Source organism: Panthera pardus, unplaced genomic scaffold (genome assembly GCF_024362965.1).
Source record: "Panthera pardus isolate Hobbes unplaced genomic scaffold, ASM2436296v1 HiC_scaffold_11, whole genome shotgun sequence".
NCBI classification, from domain to species: Eukaryota; Metazoa; Chordata; class Mammalia; order Carnivora; family Felidae; genus Panthera; species Panthera pardus.
In genome coordinates this window covers 102227692-102241324 of record NW_026526666.1, presented here as the reverse complement: position 1 = coordinate 102241324, position 13633 = coordinate 102227692, and the positions used below count along the sequence as shown (strand labels likewise).

Genomic DNA, 13633 nt, shown 5'->3' with positions numbered 1-13633 from the left:
TGAATATGCTTTCCCTCCAGTCTCTCTCTCCCGGTCCTCAGTGCCCCCGGTGCGTAGGCAGGGGCCTCATCCCCACAGAGGAGGAAACCGCGGAGCACGGAGTGTTAGCCTGGCCCGGATGGGGACGAGCAGCAGACGACCCCTCTCCGCGACGGCCAACCCACAGCTCTCTCTGCAACAGGTCCCTGCCTTGGCCCCACGCCAGGGCCACAGGGTCTGCCCCCCGGTGACTTTGTATGACAGAAAAGCGAAGTCCGGATGACCTTGGCAAAAAGAACACACGGGTTCTAGTCTCCTAATCCACAAGGAGCAACAAAGAGGATTTCTCTCTTTATATTTACCATCTTGGCGTGAGATTACGGAACAGCTTCAGACCAAATAAAGGTCCCTGCAGATCCCCTGCTCCAAATTCTAACTGTTCAAAAGAGAAAAAGCGAAAGTGTTAGTGTTTTCTCTCATAGCAGCAACCCAGGTCTCAGGTAAGCACCTCTGGTTATAATTCCTTTTCATTCACTGCCGTCAGCCCTTGCCAGGGCTCTAAGAGTGGGAGCTGGAAGATTCTTAACACCTCTTCCTCACCCTTGCCAAATGGAGGACTGTTTCCACAGATCCAAAGGAGGCACGTTTCAGAAAGGAGCCCCTCTAATGAAAACGCTGCAGGCCTCTGATGGTCACGAGGGGAGACTGGCTCCCTGTGGCCCTCGCTGCCATCTGCACAGCTGCCCACTGCGGTCGGATGCGGGGGAGCCCCCCCTCCCTCGAGTTCCCGGTCTGCTCTGCTTCATTGCCTGAGGGTCTCCTGGGTGACTGGAGAGAGCCCTCAGGCGTCTGGAGCTAAGTCATCAGTGGTCCCTCACTCAGCCCTGGAGGTCCAGCCGATTCCGGCTGCCTCATTTGCTTGTCTGGGTGACTTTCAAGGCAACTCTTCAGTGTTAATTTGGCGCAGTTCAATGTGCTCAGCAAAGCTGGCTGTTAAATGACCGCCAATCAGTGGCGCAGAGCACGGACACGGCACCTGCCCTCTGAACTGGGCAGGGGGCGGGAAGAGCCTACAGGTTTCTGCCAGAAGGGAACAAAGATGCTGAGTTTCTCGAGGCTGGATTTCTGTAAGGTGGCATCTCAAGGGAGATCTTGCCGCTCTGTCCTACCTCTGAGCTGTCCAGCAGACAGAGGATTCCTTCTCAGGCATGAGACAGACTTTTCTCTTGGGGACAGCCAACTCATGCAAGTTTGACATCCACCTTTTATACAATGATGAAACCAACCCGGGTCTTTTTGAGGGTTGGCATTTAGAGTATAAATGTTCAGAAATAAGACTTGCAGTGGACAACACGATCCCGCCAGTCGACATTCTTACCTCTCCCCATCCCTTTGCGGAAGTGACTCGTCTAAGTGCAAAGTTAATGGAACCCCCTCCATTTCCATTCTGGGTTGAGAGGCTTCCGGAGAGGATGGCTGTGTCTGTAGCTGTCAAGGGTGCCTAGGAAGTAAGATTTGCTGGTAACGAATGAATCAAAGCACTAGGAAGCACAAGGACAGCAGCCTAATGAATACGCTGTATCTGCCCGGCCAAAGGTGCAAGTGATCTACAGCTCAAGTGCACAGGGATGCACGGTATGACCTCAGCTGGTTCACTTCTCTCCCACTTTGCCATCTGAACTGCACGTGGCCACCAAGGTAATGTTTTGCAAGAGTGTTAATGGGCAAATTAGAAATAAAACCAGGGAAAGACAGGGCTACATCCTGGTTCCCGGTGTACCGATGGCATCAGACTGCACAGTGACCGCCTCATGTGTCTCTCCTCCCATCGTGGGACGTCTGCACCTCTCCAGGTCTTGCTCGCCACCGGCACCGTGGAAGGGACTGAATCCAGGGCCGTACTAACCCTGGAAGCTCCACCAGAGGGGCCGGTTTCCCAGAGTTAGGACTTCATGTGATGCACTTGAGGATAAACATAGGAGTTGAGGGGGCAGAGAGACCTACTGTTACCCTCAGCAGACTGGCCCAGTGCCACATCCAAATCGTGGGTAGAAAGACGACACTTTAGTGACCCTGGGTTTAGCTGAATATTGCGTTTTCTGCACACAATAGAGTCTGCGTTAAAACTAAAACTGGTTCTTGGAATCCCCCATGGAGGTCTGTTTTCTCGCCCCGAATCATCCTGAACTTGGCCGCTACTTCTTTTAGACTGCTTGCATTTCTGCTGGGGGAGCCCTACGACCTTGGAAGCTAAGCGTCCCCTGGCACTCATGTTGCTAACACGTCAGCAAAGCAGTAACAAACAAGGTTGTGCCTGGAACTCTCTCTCCCTCTTTTTTTTTAAGTGGCTAATTACATCCTTTCATAAATAAAGATGAGAAAAACCACAGCTGCGCAGTACGTTGTGCCTCGTTAACCCGAGCCTCACTGCACTGGGGGGCGGGTTGGGAGTGGGGGGAGTCTGGGCTTTACCTCAATGGACTGGGATATGTGCATCTTGTTAATTTCAATCTGCGGAAAGCCACTTCCGGACACATCTTCGTACTCTTCCTCGTAGCGATCAAAAAGGTCAGTGGCATCGATGCCAACACTGATGGTCCCCTGGGGCAGAAAAACAAGCAGTCAGCAGCAGGGGTGGTATTTGTGGAACGAAAGACAATCTACGCTTTGGCACCCGGCGGTTCACTGAGTGTGGGCAGGACTCCGCCAGGAGGCCCGCAGAGCATGAATGTCACAGTTCACACCAACCTGCAGGACAGCTCCACCGACTGCGAGGGTCAGAAAACCAGTCGCGTCTGCAGGTCAATGACACGCCAAAGACAAGGGTCAGGGAAAGGAAAACGGTCTACGCAGTTTGATTTTTAGAGCCCAAACAGGACCCACTTCATGGCTCTAATTTTAGGTCATCTCTAGATTTAACCCACGGATGCAGAAACCGAGACACAAGCCACGTGGACCAAGCATGTTCATGTTTGAGTCTAGACACTCTTAAATCATACAACTACCTCAAAACTCTTTAAAACTTAAAGATAACTTCAGAGATGGGGTGCCTGTGGGGCTCAGTCACTTAAGCGTCTGACTCTTGGTTTTGGCTCAGGTCATGATCTCACAGTTTGTGAGTTTGGGTCCCATGTCGGGCTCTGTGCTGACAGCCTGCTTGGGGTGTTCTCTCTCAAAATAAATAAACTAAAAAAAAAAAAAAAAAAAAAAGTGCACACAAAATCAATTGTGGACAAACGGGAGATTGAAAAACTCTTCCCACCTTCTAAATCAGGTTTTGTTTTGTTTTGTTTTTCCAGAGCTAGAGAGAGTGAACAGGGGAGGGGCAGAGGAAGGGAGAGAGAGAGAAAGAGAATCCCAAGCAGGCTCCGTGATCAGTGTAGAGCCTCATGCGAGGCTCCATCCCACGACCCCTGGGATCATGACCCAAGACGGAATCAAGAGCCAGATGCTTGACCACTGAACCACCCAGGTGCCCTTCACCTTCTAAAATTAATCTGAGAATTAAGCTATGAGAAGTGGAACACCATATTCTCTCAAGAAATGTGAAGCTAAAATTTGCTGACTGATATAAAATGCTCCACACTCAGAAAATCAATGTTTATTATTTTATTGTCATAACATTTTTCAAATGGGCATATTTCTTAATCCCACATATAAATATCTGACCATGCACACGTTTTTATTCAGTTCCCTGCAGCCCGTTTAAAAAAAAAAAAAAAACTGTTTTGAGGTTTTCTTTAAAAAAATGTTTATTTATTTTGAGACAGAGGGTGCGAGCGGGGTAGGAGCAGAGAGAGAGAGAGCGAGGGAGAGAGACACAAAGACAGAGACAGAGACACAATCCCAAGCAGGCTCTGCACCATCAGCACGGAGCCCAATACAGGGCTCGAACTCATAAACCGTGAGATCACGACCGGAGCCAAAGTCAGGTGCTCAACCGTCTGAGCCACCCAGGTGCCCCCCACCCCCTCACTGAGGTTTAATTTACATATAATAACATAAACTGCACCCGCCCAAAGTGCGTAGCTCAGTGAGTTCTGACAGACATATAGACTCGCAAAACCACCTCCACAATCACGACCCAGAACACCTACCGCCCCCAAAGTAGCGTGGGAGCATGTGTTTCTGTCCCTGAGAAGGGGACATGCGAACAAAGGCGGGAGAGGGGAACGAGGGAGGACGACGCTGGAACGCTAACAGCACAAGGCTTGGGAGGAGCTGGGGTTGCTGCCTGTGGCTGATCCGTGGACATCACGGGGAGGGAGGGGGGAGATCCAGGAGATGACCAGCCGAATCCTGCAGTTTTGCTGGTTTGGCAGTTATCCCAGATTTTCACGTTTACATAACGTACTACCATCATCATCACTAGTATTCTCCTCGTCAGCGGTTGACTTAAACTAAGAAGCCAGACTGGGTTTGGTGGACAGGCCTTCACTCTCCACTCCTAACATCTGCCACAGTCCCCTCTAGGGGCGTGTGGGGTGCACGGTGCGCTCCCCGTCTCAGTGTGGGTGTGAGCCGTAGGAGACACAGGCAGGTGGCTTGTGCCTTGGCCCGGGACATGCATGAAGCTGCGGTCAGCCGTGTGCCTGGACAGCGGCAGATGCATGTGAACACGGGCGGAGACAGGCGGCCAGTCCTGCAGTCCTGCTACGTGGAGAATTTATCAAAAAAGAAAGTATCACCTCCCGCAAAATAACAAAACCCCTGCATATTTACATCAGATGGCAGTCTGAATACTCTCGCCAGTGTTTTCCTCCTACTGAATGGTATAAGCAGGCGGTGGCATACTTTCGGTGAAGGGCCACGGTGACTATTTTAGGTGTTGTGGATCCTACGGTCACTGTTGTAGAGGAGAACAGCCCACACCCAGCTGACCCCGGCTGTGCTCCGGTTCCAGTAAAACTCTCTTCATTCACCTTGAAATCTGAATTTCATACATTTTTCATGTCTCAAAACATAACTTTTTCTTTTGATTTTTTTTGATCATAAAAAATATAAAAACCATTCCTAGTTCATAAGTCACTTAAAACTGGGCAACTCCTGATTCGGTAAATACGCAGGGGTTTTGTTGTTTTGGGGGGGATAATTCTTTTTTGACAAATTCTCCAGGCAGCAATAAAATTAAACGTAGTGTATATTTAACAACAAAAACAAGCACTCAATTTCCATTTTCTCAGTAAGTCGATGAATTTGTAACTTGTATGAAATGTTTTTCAACATCGACCATCCGTCCATAGAGCTAACTCAGACCACATGAAAATTAAGTCTAAACTCCAGTGTCTCCTTTAATAGTTAGTTCATTGTTCTTTGAAGACCATGCCCGGAAGTGAAGGGTAGCAGCAGCAGGGATTTACAGACCAAATGGTAGTTCCTCTGTTAATTTCCGTATTTTTCCATTCTAAGGTTTGTAATGCACACATGAAAGATAAAGCCATAGCTGTGTGTGTGTTCGTTCTAGTAGCAAAAGAACCTCGCAGCTGCTAATGATGCCAGTTTTATGTGAGTGTTAACCAGGTGCTTCAAATAGAAAATCAGTTAATGTTAATAATTGTTTGATTAGAATTGTAAACGTACAATGCTGTGAATTATAAGAAATGTATATTTGGTCATCTGAATGACTAAATGTATTATTGGTCTTCATCCACAAGGTTCCAGGCTCACAGCTCCAGAAACCCTAGAAATTTCTGGTGATGAGGGCGATAAAAGTGTCTTCTGTTATGTTAATGAAGGCGACTTGTGGTCTCCACCCAAAGGGGGGGGGGGGGGGAGCCAGAGGCTGAATCAGCCAATGGCCAATGACTTAGGTCAGTCTGACTATGCAATGAGGCCTCCATAAAAATCCAAAAGGACTGGGTTCTGAGAGCATCAGGTTGGTGAACACAGCGGAGGTACAGGGAGAGTAGGGTGTCTGGAGAAGGCACAGAAGCCCCCGTACCCATTCCCCAGACCCCGCTCTGGCTGCTGATTTGTAAACTGAAGTGTTTTCCTGAGTTCTGCAAGCCCCAAGGGGGAGGGTGTTGGAATCTGCAGCCCTCAGTCTAGGCCTTGGGCTCGGCACTGGCATCTGAAGTGGGGGGTGGGAGCAGTGTTGGAGGACTGAACCCCTAACCTGTGCAATCTGATGCCATCTCCAGGTAGACGGTGTCAGAATGGAGTTGGATTCTCGGACGCCCTGTCGGTGTCCAAGATTTGCCGGTTGTGTGCTGCCCTCATCCTCGGTGTGGGAATTGGGGGAACTCTATGAGAAAATGTTACTGTCAACTCCAGTCAGAATGTTCCACAATGAATGTAAAATTTTGTTTTTGTGGTGACACTCAAATACCAGTTTTGGTAAAGGACAGCGTTACAGTACAAGTATCTTATTGAATCAAGAGACCTATGGAGGAGTAGAAACAGTCTTGGGATTAGTTACAATGCACACAGATGCATAACCGTGTCAAAACCTGGGTAGCTCAGTCGGTTAGGCCTCTGACTCTTGATTTCAGCTCAGATCAGGATCTTGAGGTTGGGGAGCTTGAGCCCCGCATTGGGCTCTGAGCTGACAGTAGGGAGCCTGCTTGGGATATTTTCTCTCTCTCTCTCTCTCTCTCTCTCTCTCTCTCTCTCTCTCTCATTCTGCTCCTCCACTGCTTGTGCTCTCCCTCTTCTCTCTCAAAATACATAAACAAACTTAAAAAAATAAAATAAAACAGACAAAAAAAAGCTGTGATAGTCTACCTATGAAAAAAAGCTAAAGTTGTCAAAATGTACAAATATTTTTGTGTATGCAGAGTACCAGCAATTTTTTTTTGTGAAGCTGATTCTGAACACAAAAAAATGTGTGGCGTGCCAGTGCATTAAAAATTGAATATTAGGAATGTCTGAGTCTTTAAAGGACTCCTTTTTAAAATGGCACAATAAACCCTGTAGCTTTTAAAATATTTAAGAAATTGCAATCACTGGAAATAAAGCACGTAACTCTGAAATTGAGCTCCTGAGGAAGGACAAACTGCATAAGAGAGCTCCAACAGTTTTTTTCATTTTGAAATTCCATAATGGTATTTTGGAATATCTCAATTTTTGGTAAGAATCGTTGGGTGGAGCTGTCATCTTTAATTAGTTGAATTTATCTTCTATCCTGGAACGGAACGAAAAGGCCTTGCCTGCAGCTTTGTGGCTGGCATGTAAATTTGATGAAGCAGTCAAAAGATCATAAATAAAGACAGTTTATAAAAAAAAAAATGTGTCAAAGAAAAATATTCCAAATGGAGGCAAAAAGACAATACCTATGAAAATACTTGGGCCAAAATATATGCTCCACAAGGTAGAAATTTAGAATTTAGACTATTTTCTTCTCAATTAAGAATACTATAGTATACAGAGAAGAATCAAATATGTTAAAAATTTCAAATTTACTAAATACAAGTGTAGAAGATGGTAGGCAATGTCATGAAAGAAAAAAAAAAAAAACGCTAAAGGTACATTCTTCGGAAAAATAGTGGTGCCACAGTGAGGGAATAAGAATCCAAAGAAGGCCTCCCAGTGGGTCCTGCCTGCTGGCATGTGACCCTTGCACAGAGCCCTCTCCTTGATTCTGCACAGGACTGGGACTTGCTTTTGTCCAACAGAGTGCAGTGGGTGTGAAGGTGTAGCCTTCAGAGCTAGGTCACAGGAAGACTCGAAGCTTCTTTCAGGCCTTTGGAGGTGCTTTCTGGGGAAGCTCACTAACACGGGACAATCTATGTCCCCTGAGACTGCTATGCCGTGAGGAAGCCCAAGCCAGCCGGGGTTAGGGGGAGAAGAAGGAGAGCCACCTGGGAGGCACAAGAGTGCAAACGTCATCTTCAATGTGACCCAGCTGCCACTGGACTTCACCCATATGAGGAGACCCCCCCAGGGAGAACCATCCAGCTGAGTCTGGTCAACCACAGGACCAGGAGAGAAAACCCAATTGTTCACGTGAGCCACTAAGTTTTGGTGTGATTGGTTATGCACTGATACATAACCAGAATGCAGAATATCAGAGACAAATACAGCTGATATACGTATGTGAATGTGTGCCGAAAATGATTCTGCTTCTGCTACTTTTATTTATTTTTTTAAGTAGGCTCGACATCCAACGTGGGGCTTGAACTCACGATGCTGAAATCAAGAGTCGCATGCTCTAAGCTGAGCCAGCCAGGCGCCCCTGCTTCTGCCACTTTTCATGTTCACATAATCAATATAATTTTTAAAATCTGCTTTAATATACACAGGTATGTGTTTTTTTACAGGAAATATTTTATTTTTGAAAACAGGTTTTAAATAAACCATTTCATAGTTTCTCCAATATAATAAAATCAGTGTTGGTCAATAAACATTTCAAAAAGCTGTAAAATTTTAATTATTTTAAGTACCTCTTTTTCTCTCTCAAAAACGTCCTGGGGTTTGGATGGGGAATGACGGTCACCCTATACGGGCCACTGTCAGGATGCTGGCTCATAATGAATGATATAAGCCACTGGAGCGCCTCAGGCAGGATGGCGTGGTCCCACCCTAGTTTTGCAGGCTCAATCGGGCTGCTGTGCTGAGGGGAGGAAGGAGGCAGGGAGAGCGGTCAGGGGAGCCTATTTGATGATCCGTGTGGCAGGAACGGTGGCAACCACGGTCTTATCTCTGGGGGTTTCCTGACGGCCGCCTCATTCAACTTGTTGGTCTCGGCAGGTTTCAGTTGGTTCTCTAAGGACAGGCAATCATATCCTACACAAAAAACTACAGCCCTTTCAATATTTACATCTCCTTTATTATCTAATTGCATTGGGTGAAAACTTCCAGAATGTTAAGTATGGTTTTCTTTCCTTTCCCAAAGAAAAATTTTAGAATGATACATCTTTGTGTTAACTTCACACTGACAATCAGCCTGTGTACCAAAGGGTAGAAGAGCCCTTAAAAGCCAAAAATATTGCTCAAGTCATCAGTTTTTCAACTATTTTGTGTTTCTTTCCTTTTAATTTAAAAATTTTTAATGTTTATTTTAGAGACAGAGACAGATAGAGAGAGACAGACAGTGCGAGCGGGATAGGGGCAGAGAGACAGGGAGAGAGGGAGACACAGAATCCGAAGCAGGCTCCAGGCTCCAAGCTGCCAGCACAGACCCCAATGCAGGGTGTGAACCCACAAACTGTGAGAGCATGACCTGGGCTGAAGTCAGACGTTTAACCGACAGAGCCACAGCCCACGCGCCTGAGCAGCGACTTCTGAGACTCAATAGGCTTTGGTCAGAGTCTATGGAAAAGGACTCACCCAGAAAGGTCAAGAGAGCCACTGTACGGGATGTTAGGCTCAAGAGCCAGCCACACCCGATGAAACAGACTGTCCCAGAGCATGAGTGATCACATCATTCTGGGGGCACAAGGACATGTCTCTTAATATTTTCAAGAGTGGTTTGGATGTCTGCCTTCTGCTGTTCTCCCATTTCAAGGCGATAACCTTTTGAAAATGGGCTGGTCACAGTACCAGAACCGGAGAGCTTTCTTCTCCGTGTGCTAACGAGGTATTTGGTGGCAACTTACCAACTCACTTTCAGGAACTTTCAAGACAATATGCTTTTATATGAGAAGTCACAACTTTGAGGGGTGAAAGATCTGAATTCTGACAGAAGATCTAAAAGATCAAGGAAAAGAGAAAGATAAAATAGATCTAATGCCGGGTAAATTAATGAGCCAGCGCTTTCCCAACAACTTTTCATCCAATGTATGGAGGTTTGTGTCCTTTTATTATTAAATTGTAATTAAATCACATTTTTCAAATAAAAAGAGTTTACAAAGGAAAATACTTGCACACTTCACTTTAGTTTTCTAGAGCAGGGTCATCGAACTTTTTCTGTCAAGGGCTAGATCATATTTTAGGTTTTGTAGACGGTTGTGGCTGAAACCACTCAGTCTGTGCTGTTACTGAAAGCACAAAAAAGCCACAGGTCATACTTAAATGAATGAGCTTTGCTGTATTCCAATAAAACTTTATTTCAGAATACTGAAATTCAAGTTTCATTTGTATTTTTGACAGAGAGAGAGCAAGAGAGAGAGAGCGAGAGCGAGCTCGAGCAGGGGGCGGGGCACAGAGAAAAGGACACAGAATCCAAAGCAGGCTCCAGGCTCTGAGCTGTCAGCACAGAGCCCGACTCAGGGCTTGAACCTATGGACTGTGCGACCATTAACTGAGCCGAAGTTGGACGCTTAACCGACTGAGCCACCCAGGCGCCCCAAGTTTCATATCATTTTTATGTGTCACAAATTCTTCTTCTTCCTTTTTTCTTTTTTTTTTTAAAGTAGGCTAAATGCCCAGCATGGAGTCCAGTGAGGGGCCTGAACCCATGACCTGGAGATCAAGACCTGAGCTGAGATTAAGAGCCAGATGCTCAAGCAACCGAGCCATCCAGATGCCCCTCTTGTGATTTTTTAAAAACCATTAAAGATGTAATAAAAACCATTCTTAGCCCACGGGCTGAAGAAAACTAGACAGTGGGCCACGGTTGGCTGAGCCTTGTGTTAGGGTACTCAATTCTGCCATCAGAGTATAAAAAGACAACACGATGATAGTTACAAAGTCCTTTGCATGCGTTCGTGATACCGATGAAACACCGTCAGTGGGACAGGCAGCAGCTACAGATTCCCACCTAAGACCTCTGTGATCTGTTCCGGAGATGGAAGAATCAGTCTGTCGCGTAGGGCAGTTTCCGCTGCCCAGACCACAAGCGACTGGGCTCCAGGGACGACACTCCCCGTGGTTTCAAACCATCTTCAATCAGGCCACGGTAGAAAGAATATAACACGACTTAGCAAATGAATCCGACTTACTAGTTTCTCAGGTTTGAACTACTGAATAAAAATCACCAACTCTTAAGATGCAAAGGTTCAGGGAGGTAAACATAGGAGGAAGAGATCACCTTTTAAGCATCTATTCAACCTCTGAACGACAACCACACTGGACCACCAAACGAAGCATTCTTAAGTCAACCCTGTTTTCTTTAACCACGAAACAAAAATACACTGTAAGCAAGACAGCTTTGTGCCCCCACGCCTGCAGACTCCTGCGGCAGCTCCAAGTCAGCCGCCATCTGACCTCCCTGGGAGCCTGCTTTTTAGATGCAGAGTCCCCGGGAGCAGCCTGACAGACTCCTGTGCAGCTCCTCTGAGAATCTGCAGTTAAAAAACAGGGTTTTTTTAGTGATTATTTATTTTTGAGAGAGAGAAAGACGGAGAGTGAGCAGGGGAGGGGCAGAGAGAGGGAGACGCAGAATCCGAAACAGGCTCTGGGCTCCGCGCTGTCGGTGCAGAGCCCGACGCGGGGCTGGAACTCACGAATCCCGAGATCACGACCTGAGCTGAAGTCAGATACCAATCCAATTGAGCCACCCAGGAGCCCCTCTTCCCGACAGACTTTCAACTGAAGAAGCTGTGGTTGACAGAGTTGTGGCTATTTTCTTTTTTCTTTTGTTCTTCTATCTCGATGATGACGGACAAACAAAAGGCTTCTGGTACAATTACGTCCAATAACCAATGTGGATTTTTGGTTAAACCAATAGTATTGTTGTCTTGAAACCCTCCTCCCTCCCAAAGTGAGGCTCAAGGAATAACAGAGGTGATAGAGAAGAGGTGCTAACAAGCCTTAGAAACTGGAAAAGGATGGAGATGGTCACTGAGCAGAGGAAGCCGAAACCAGGCCTCTGCTGGCTGAGGCACCGGAGGGACCAGACACCCCAGGAGCTGCCTGCTTACTAAGGGGACAAGTGACAGAGGCCTGATCTTTGAAGACATCAAGGGAAGGCATGCCAGGTCTGGCGGGAGGGGTGGGGCAGGCCCTGGAAACAGGGTCATCTCCCAGCCCGCTCCCCCCACGCCCTGACCGCAGCCAGGCCAGAGACTGGGGGCTTCCTCTCCAGAGAGCAACCACCCGCTGAGTAGAAGAGGCCTTTCAACACTAAGCTCCGTCGAGGATGGAGGGAGTTAAGGCCGTGAATGACAAGCCCTGCCAAGCCCGGGCTTTTCTGCCTCCCTCCTCGGGAGCAGACAGCCAGAGATTATTACCACACGTTAGAGGGAAATCTCCAACACGGAAGTCGGAAACCAAGTAAAGATCAGAAAGAAGGAGAAAGAAGCAGAGAATACAAACACCAAAGAAAATGGCAAACAACCTGCAAGGAATCATATCCTTAGAAAAATAAGACATGTTGCGTTAATCGTAAAAAACAGCGCTGTGAACGCTATGTGTCAGGGACTCTCCCAAGTGTTCAACACGTGTTCCGCTTCGCTTCAGCTTTTCACTGACGACACTGCCACTGTCTCCACTTCACAGATGAACACGCCGAGGAACAAAGAGGCGAAGTGTCTGAGATGGGATGCGAACGCAGGGCATCTGTCTCTACAGCTCAAAGCACCAGAGCCCCACCTTGCACCTTCCCATGAATCAGAAAAACAACACATCTGAGAAGAGGAAACTTCGTGGATGTTACAAAATAGAGCAGGAATGTTCATGTTAAATATGAAGCTGTAACTAAATAGTAAGTTAGACTCACTTCATAACACGTGTCTCGACACACGTATACTGTCCAACGTATGCACACACAGGCTTTATACTTAGCTGAGGATAAAGATACAACCAAGACCTTCTGAGGTATGCAGAGTCTGGAAAGCAAGGTGGCGACACCTCTTAAGAGCTGAACGTCAATTTTATATCTCGGTGTTCGTGGACACCGCTGCACGTGTGTGCATGAGGAGACAAGCACGAGAACACGCGGAATGTTCTTGAACAGCAAAACCCCGGAAACGAGGGTGGGTGAGCTGGTTTACAGCAACGACAACGAACAAGCCACAGCCTCACGAGAAACACACAGACTCCAAAAGAGTATGAGGTGTGGGTAGAAAACAAGTCCCAGAGGACTACTAATAGCATGGTAGCATTTTTATAAAGCTGAAAAATAAGACCCAAACAGTGTATTACTTAAGCCTACATCCTTTTGTTTTTTTAAATGCTTATTTATTTATTTTTAGGAGAGAGAGAGAGAGAGAGAGAGAGCGAGCGCGCACGCGAGGGGGAGAGGCAGAGAGACAGGAAGACAGAGGATCCCAAGCAGGCTCTGCAAAGTCAGGAGAGAGCCAGGTGTGGGGCTCGAACCTTGAGATCAATGACCTGGGCCGAAGCCAGACACTTAACCGACTGAGCCATCCAGGCCGCCCCAAGCATACACACAATTTATGGCAAAATTTAAAAAGCAACACAAGGATGGCCATTTGGATTGTGTTTCCTTCTGGCAGGGGGGTGGGGCAGGCGGGGGCCATGGAAGCGGACGCAAGGTGTGGGCAGTACTCTTGTCCTGGGGTCAGGCGGTGGGGTCCTACATGTTCCTCACTCCTGTTACGGTTTATACATTACACGTAATCCTTTGTATGTGTATATATGCGTAGTCCTTACGTTATTTTTTCTTTTAAAAGACTTAGAGCAGAAAAAAAAGGACAAAGAAATTTGCCTTCCAGGCATCTTTTATAATGAGCTACTGGAGGATGCCCAAAAAAGGATCAATCAGGAAGACAGGGAGGCGGAAAGCCAACCCAGGAAAGGGTTGGGCCTCCGAGCTCCTCGAGGACAGGGAGGTTCTGTTTGGTGCAGCTCAGGATGTTGACTGAACGAAAAG

General features: G+C 47.1%; 1 protein-coding gene across 2 annotated transcripts in view; it reads right to left on the bottom strand.

Annotated features, from left to right (window-relative positions):
- Positions 1–13633, bottom strand: part of DNAJC11 (DnaJ heat shock protein family (Hsp40) member C11) — a 66793-nt gene that overhangs the window by 16265 nt on the left and 36895 nt on the right. For both annotated transcript variants that reach the window (XM_053899034.1, XM_019461253.2), the window contains exons 5-7: positions 2452–2580; positions 1358–1480; positions 342–415 (exon numbers count right to left, since the gene is read on the bottom strand). In XM_053899034.1, the coding sequence (XP_053755009.1) occupies positions 342–415; positions 1358–1480; positions 2452–2580 (326 nt within the window). The remainder of the gene's footprint in view (positions 1–341; positions 416–1357; positions 1481–2451; positions 2581–13633) is intronic.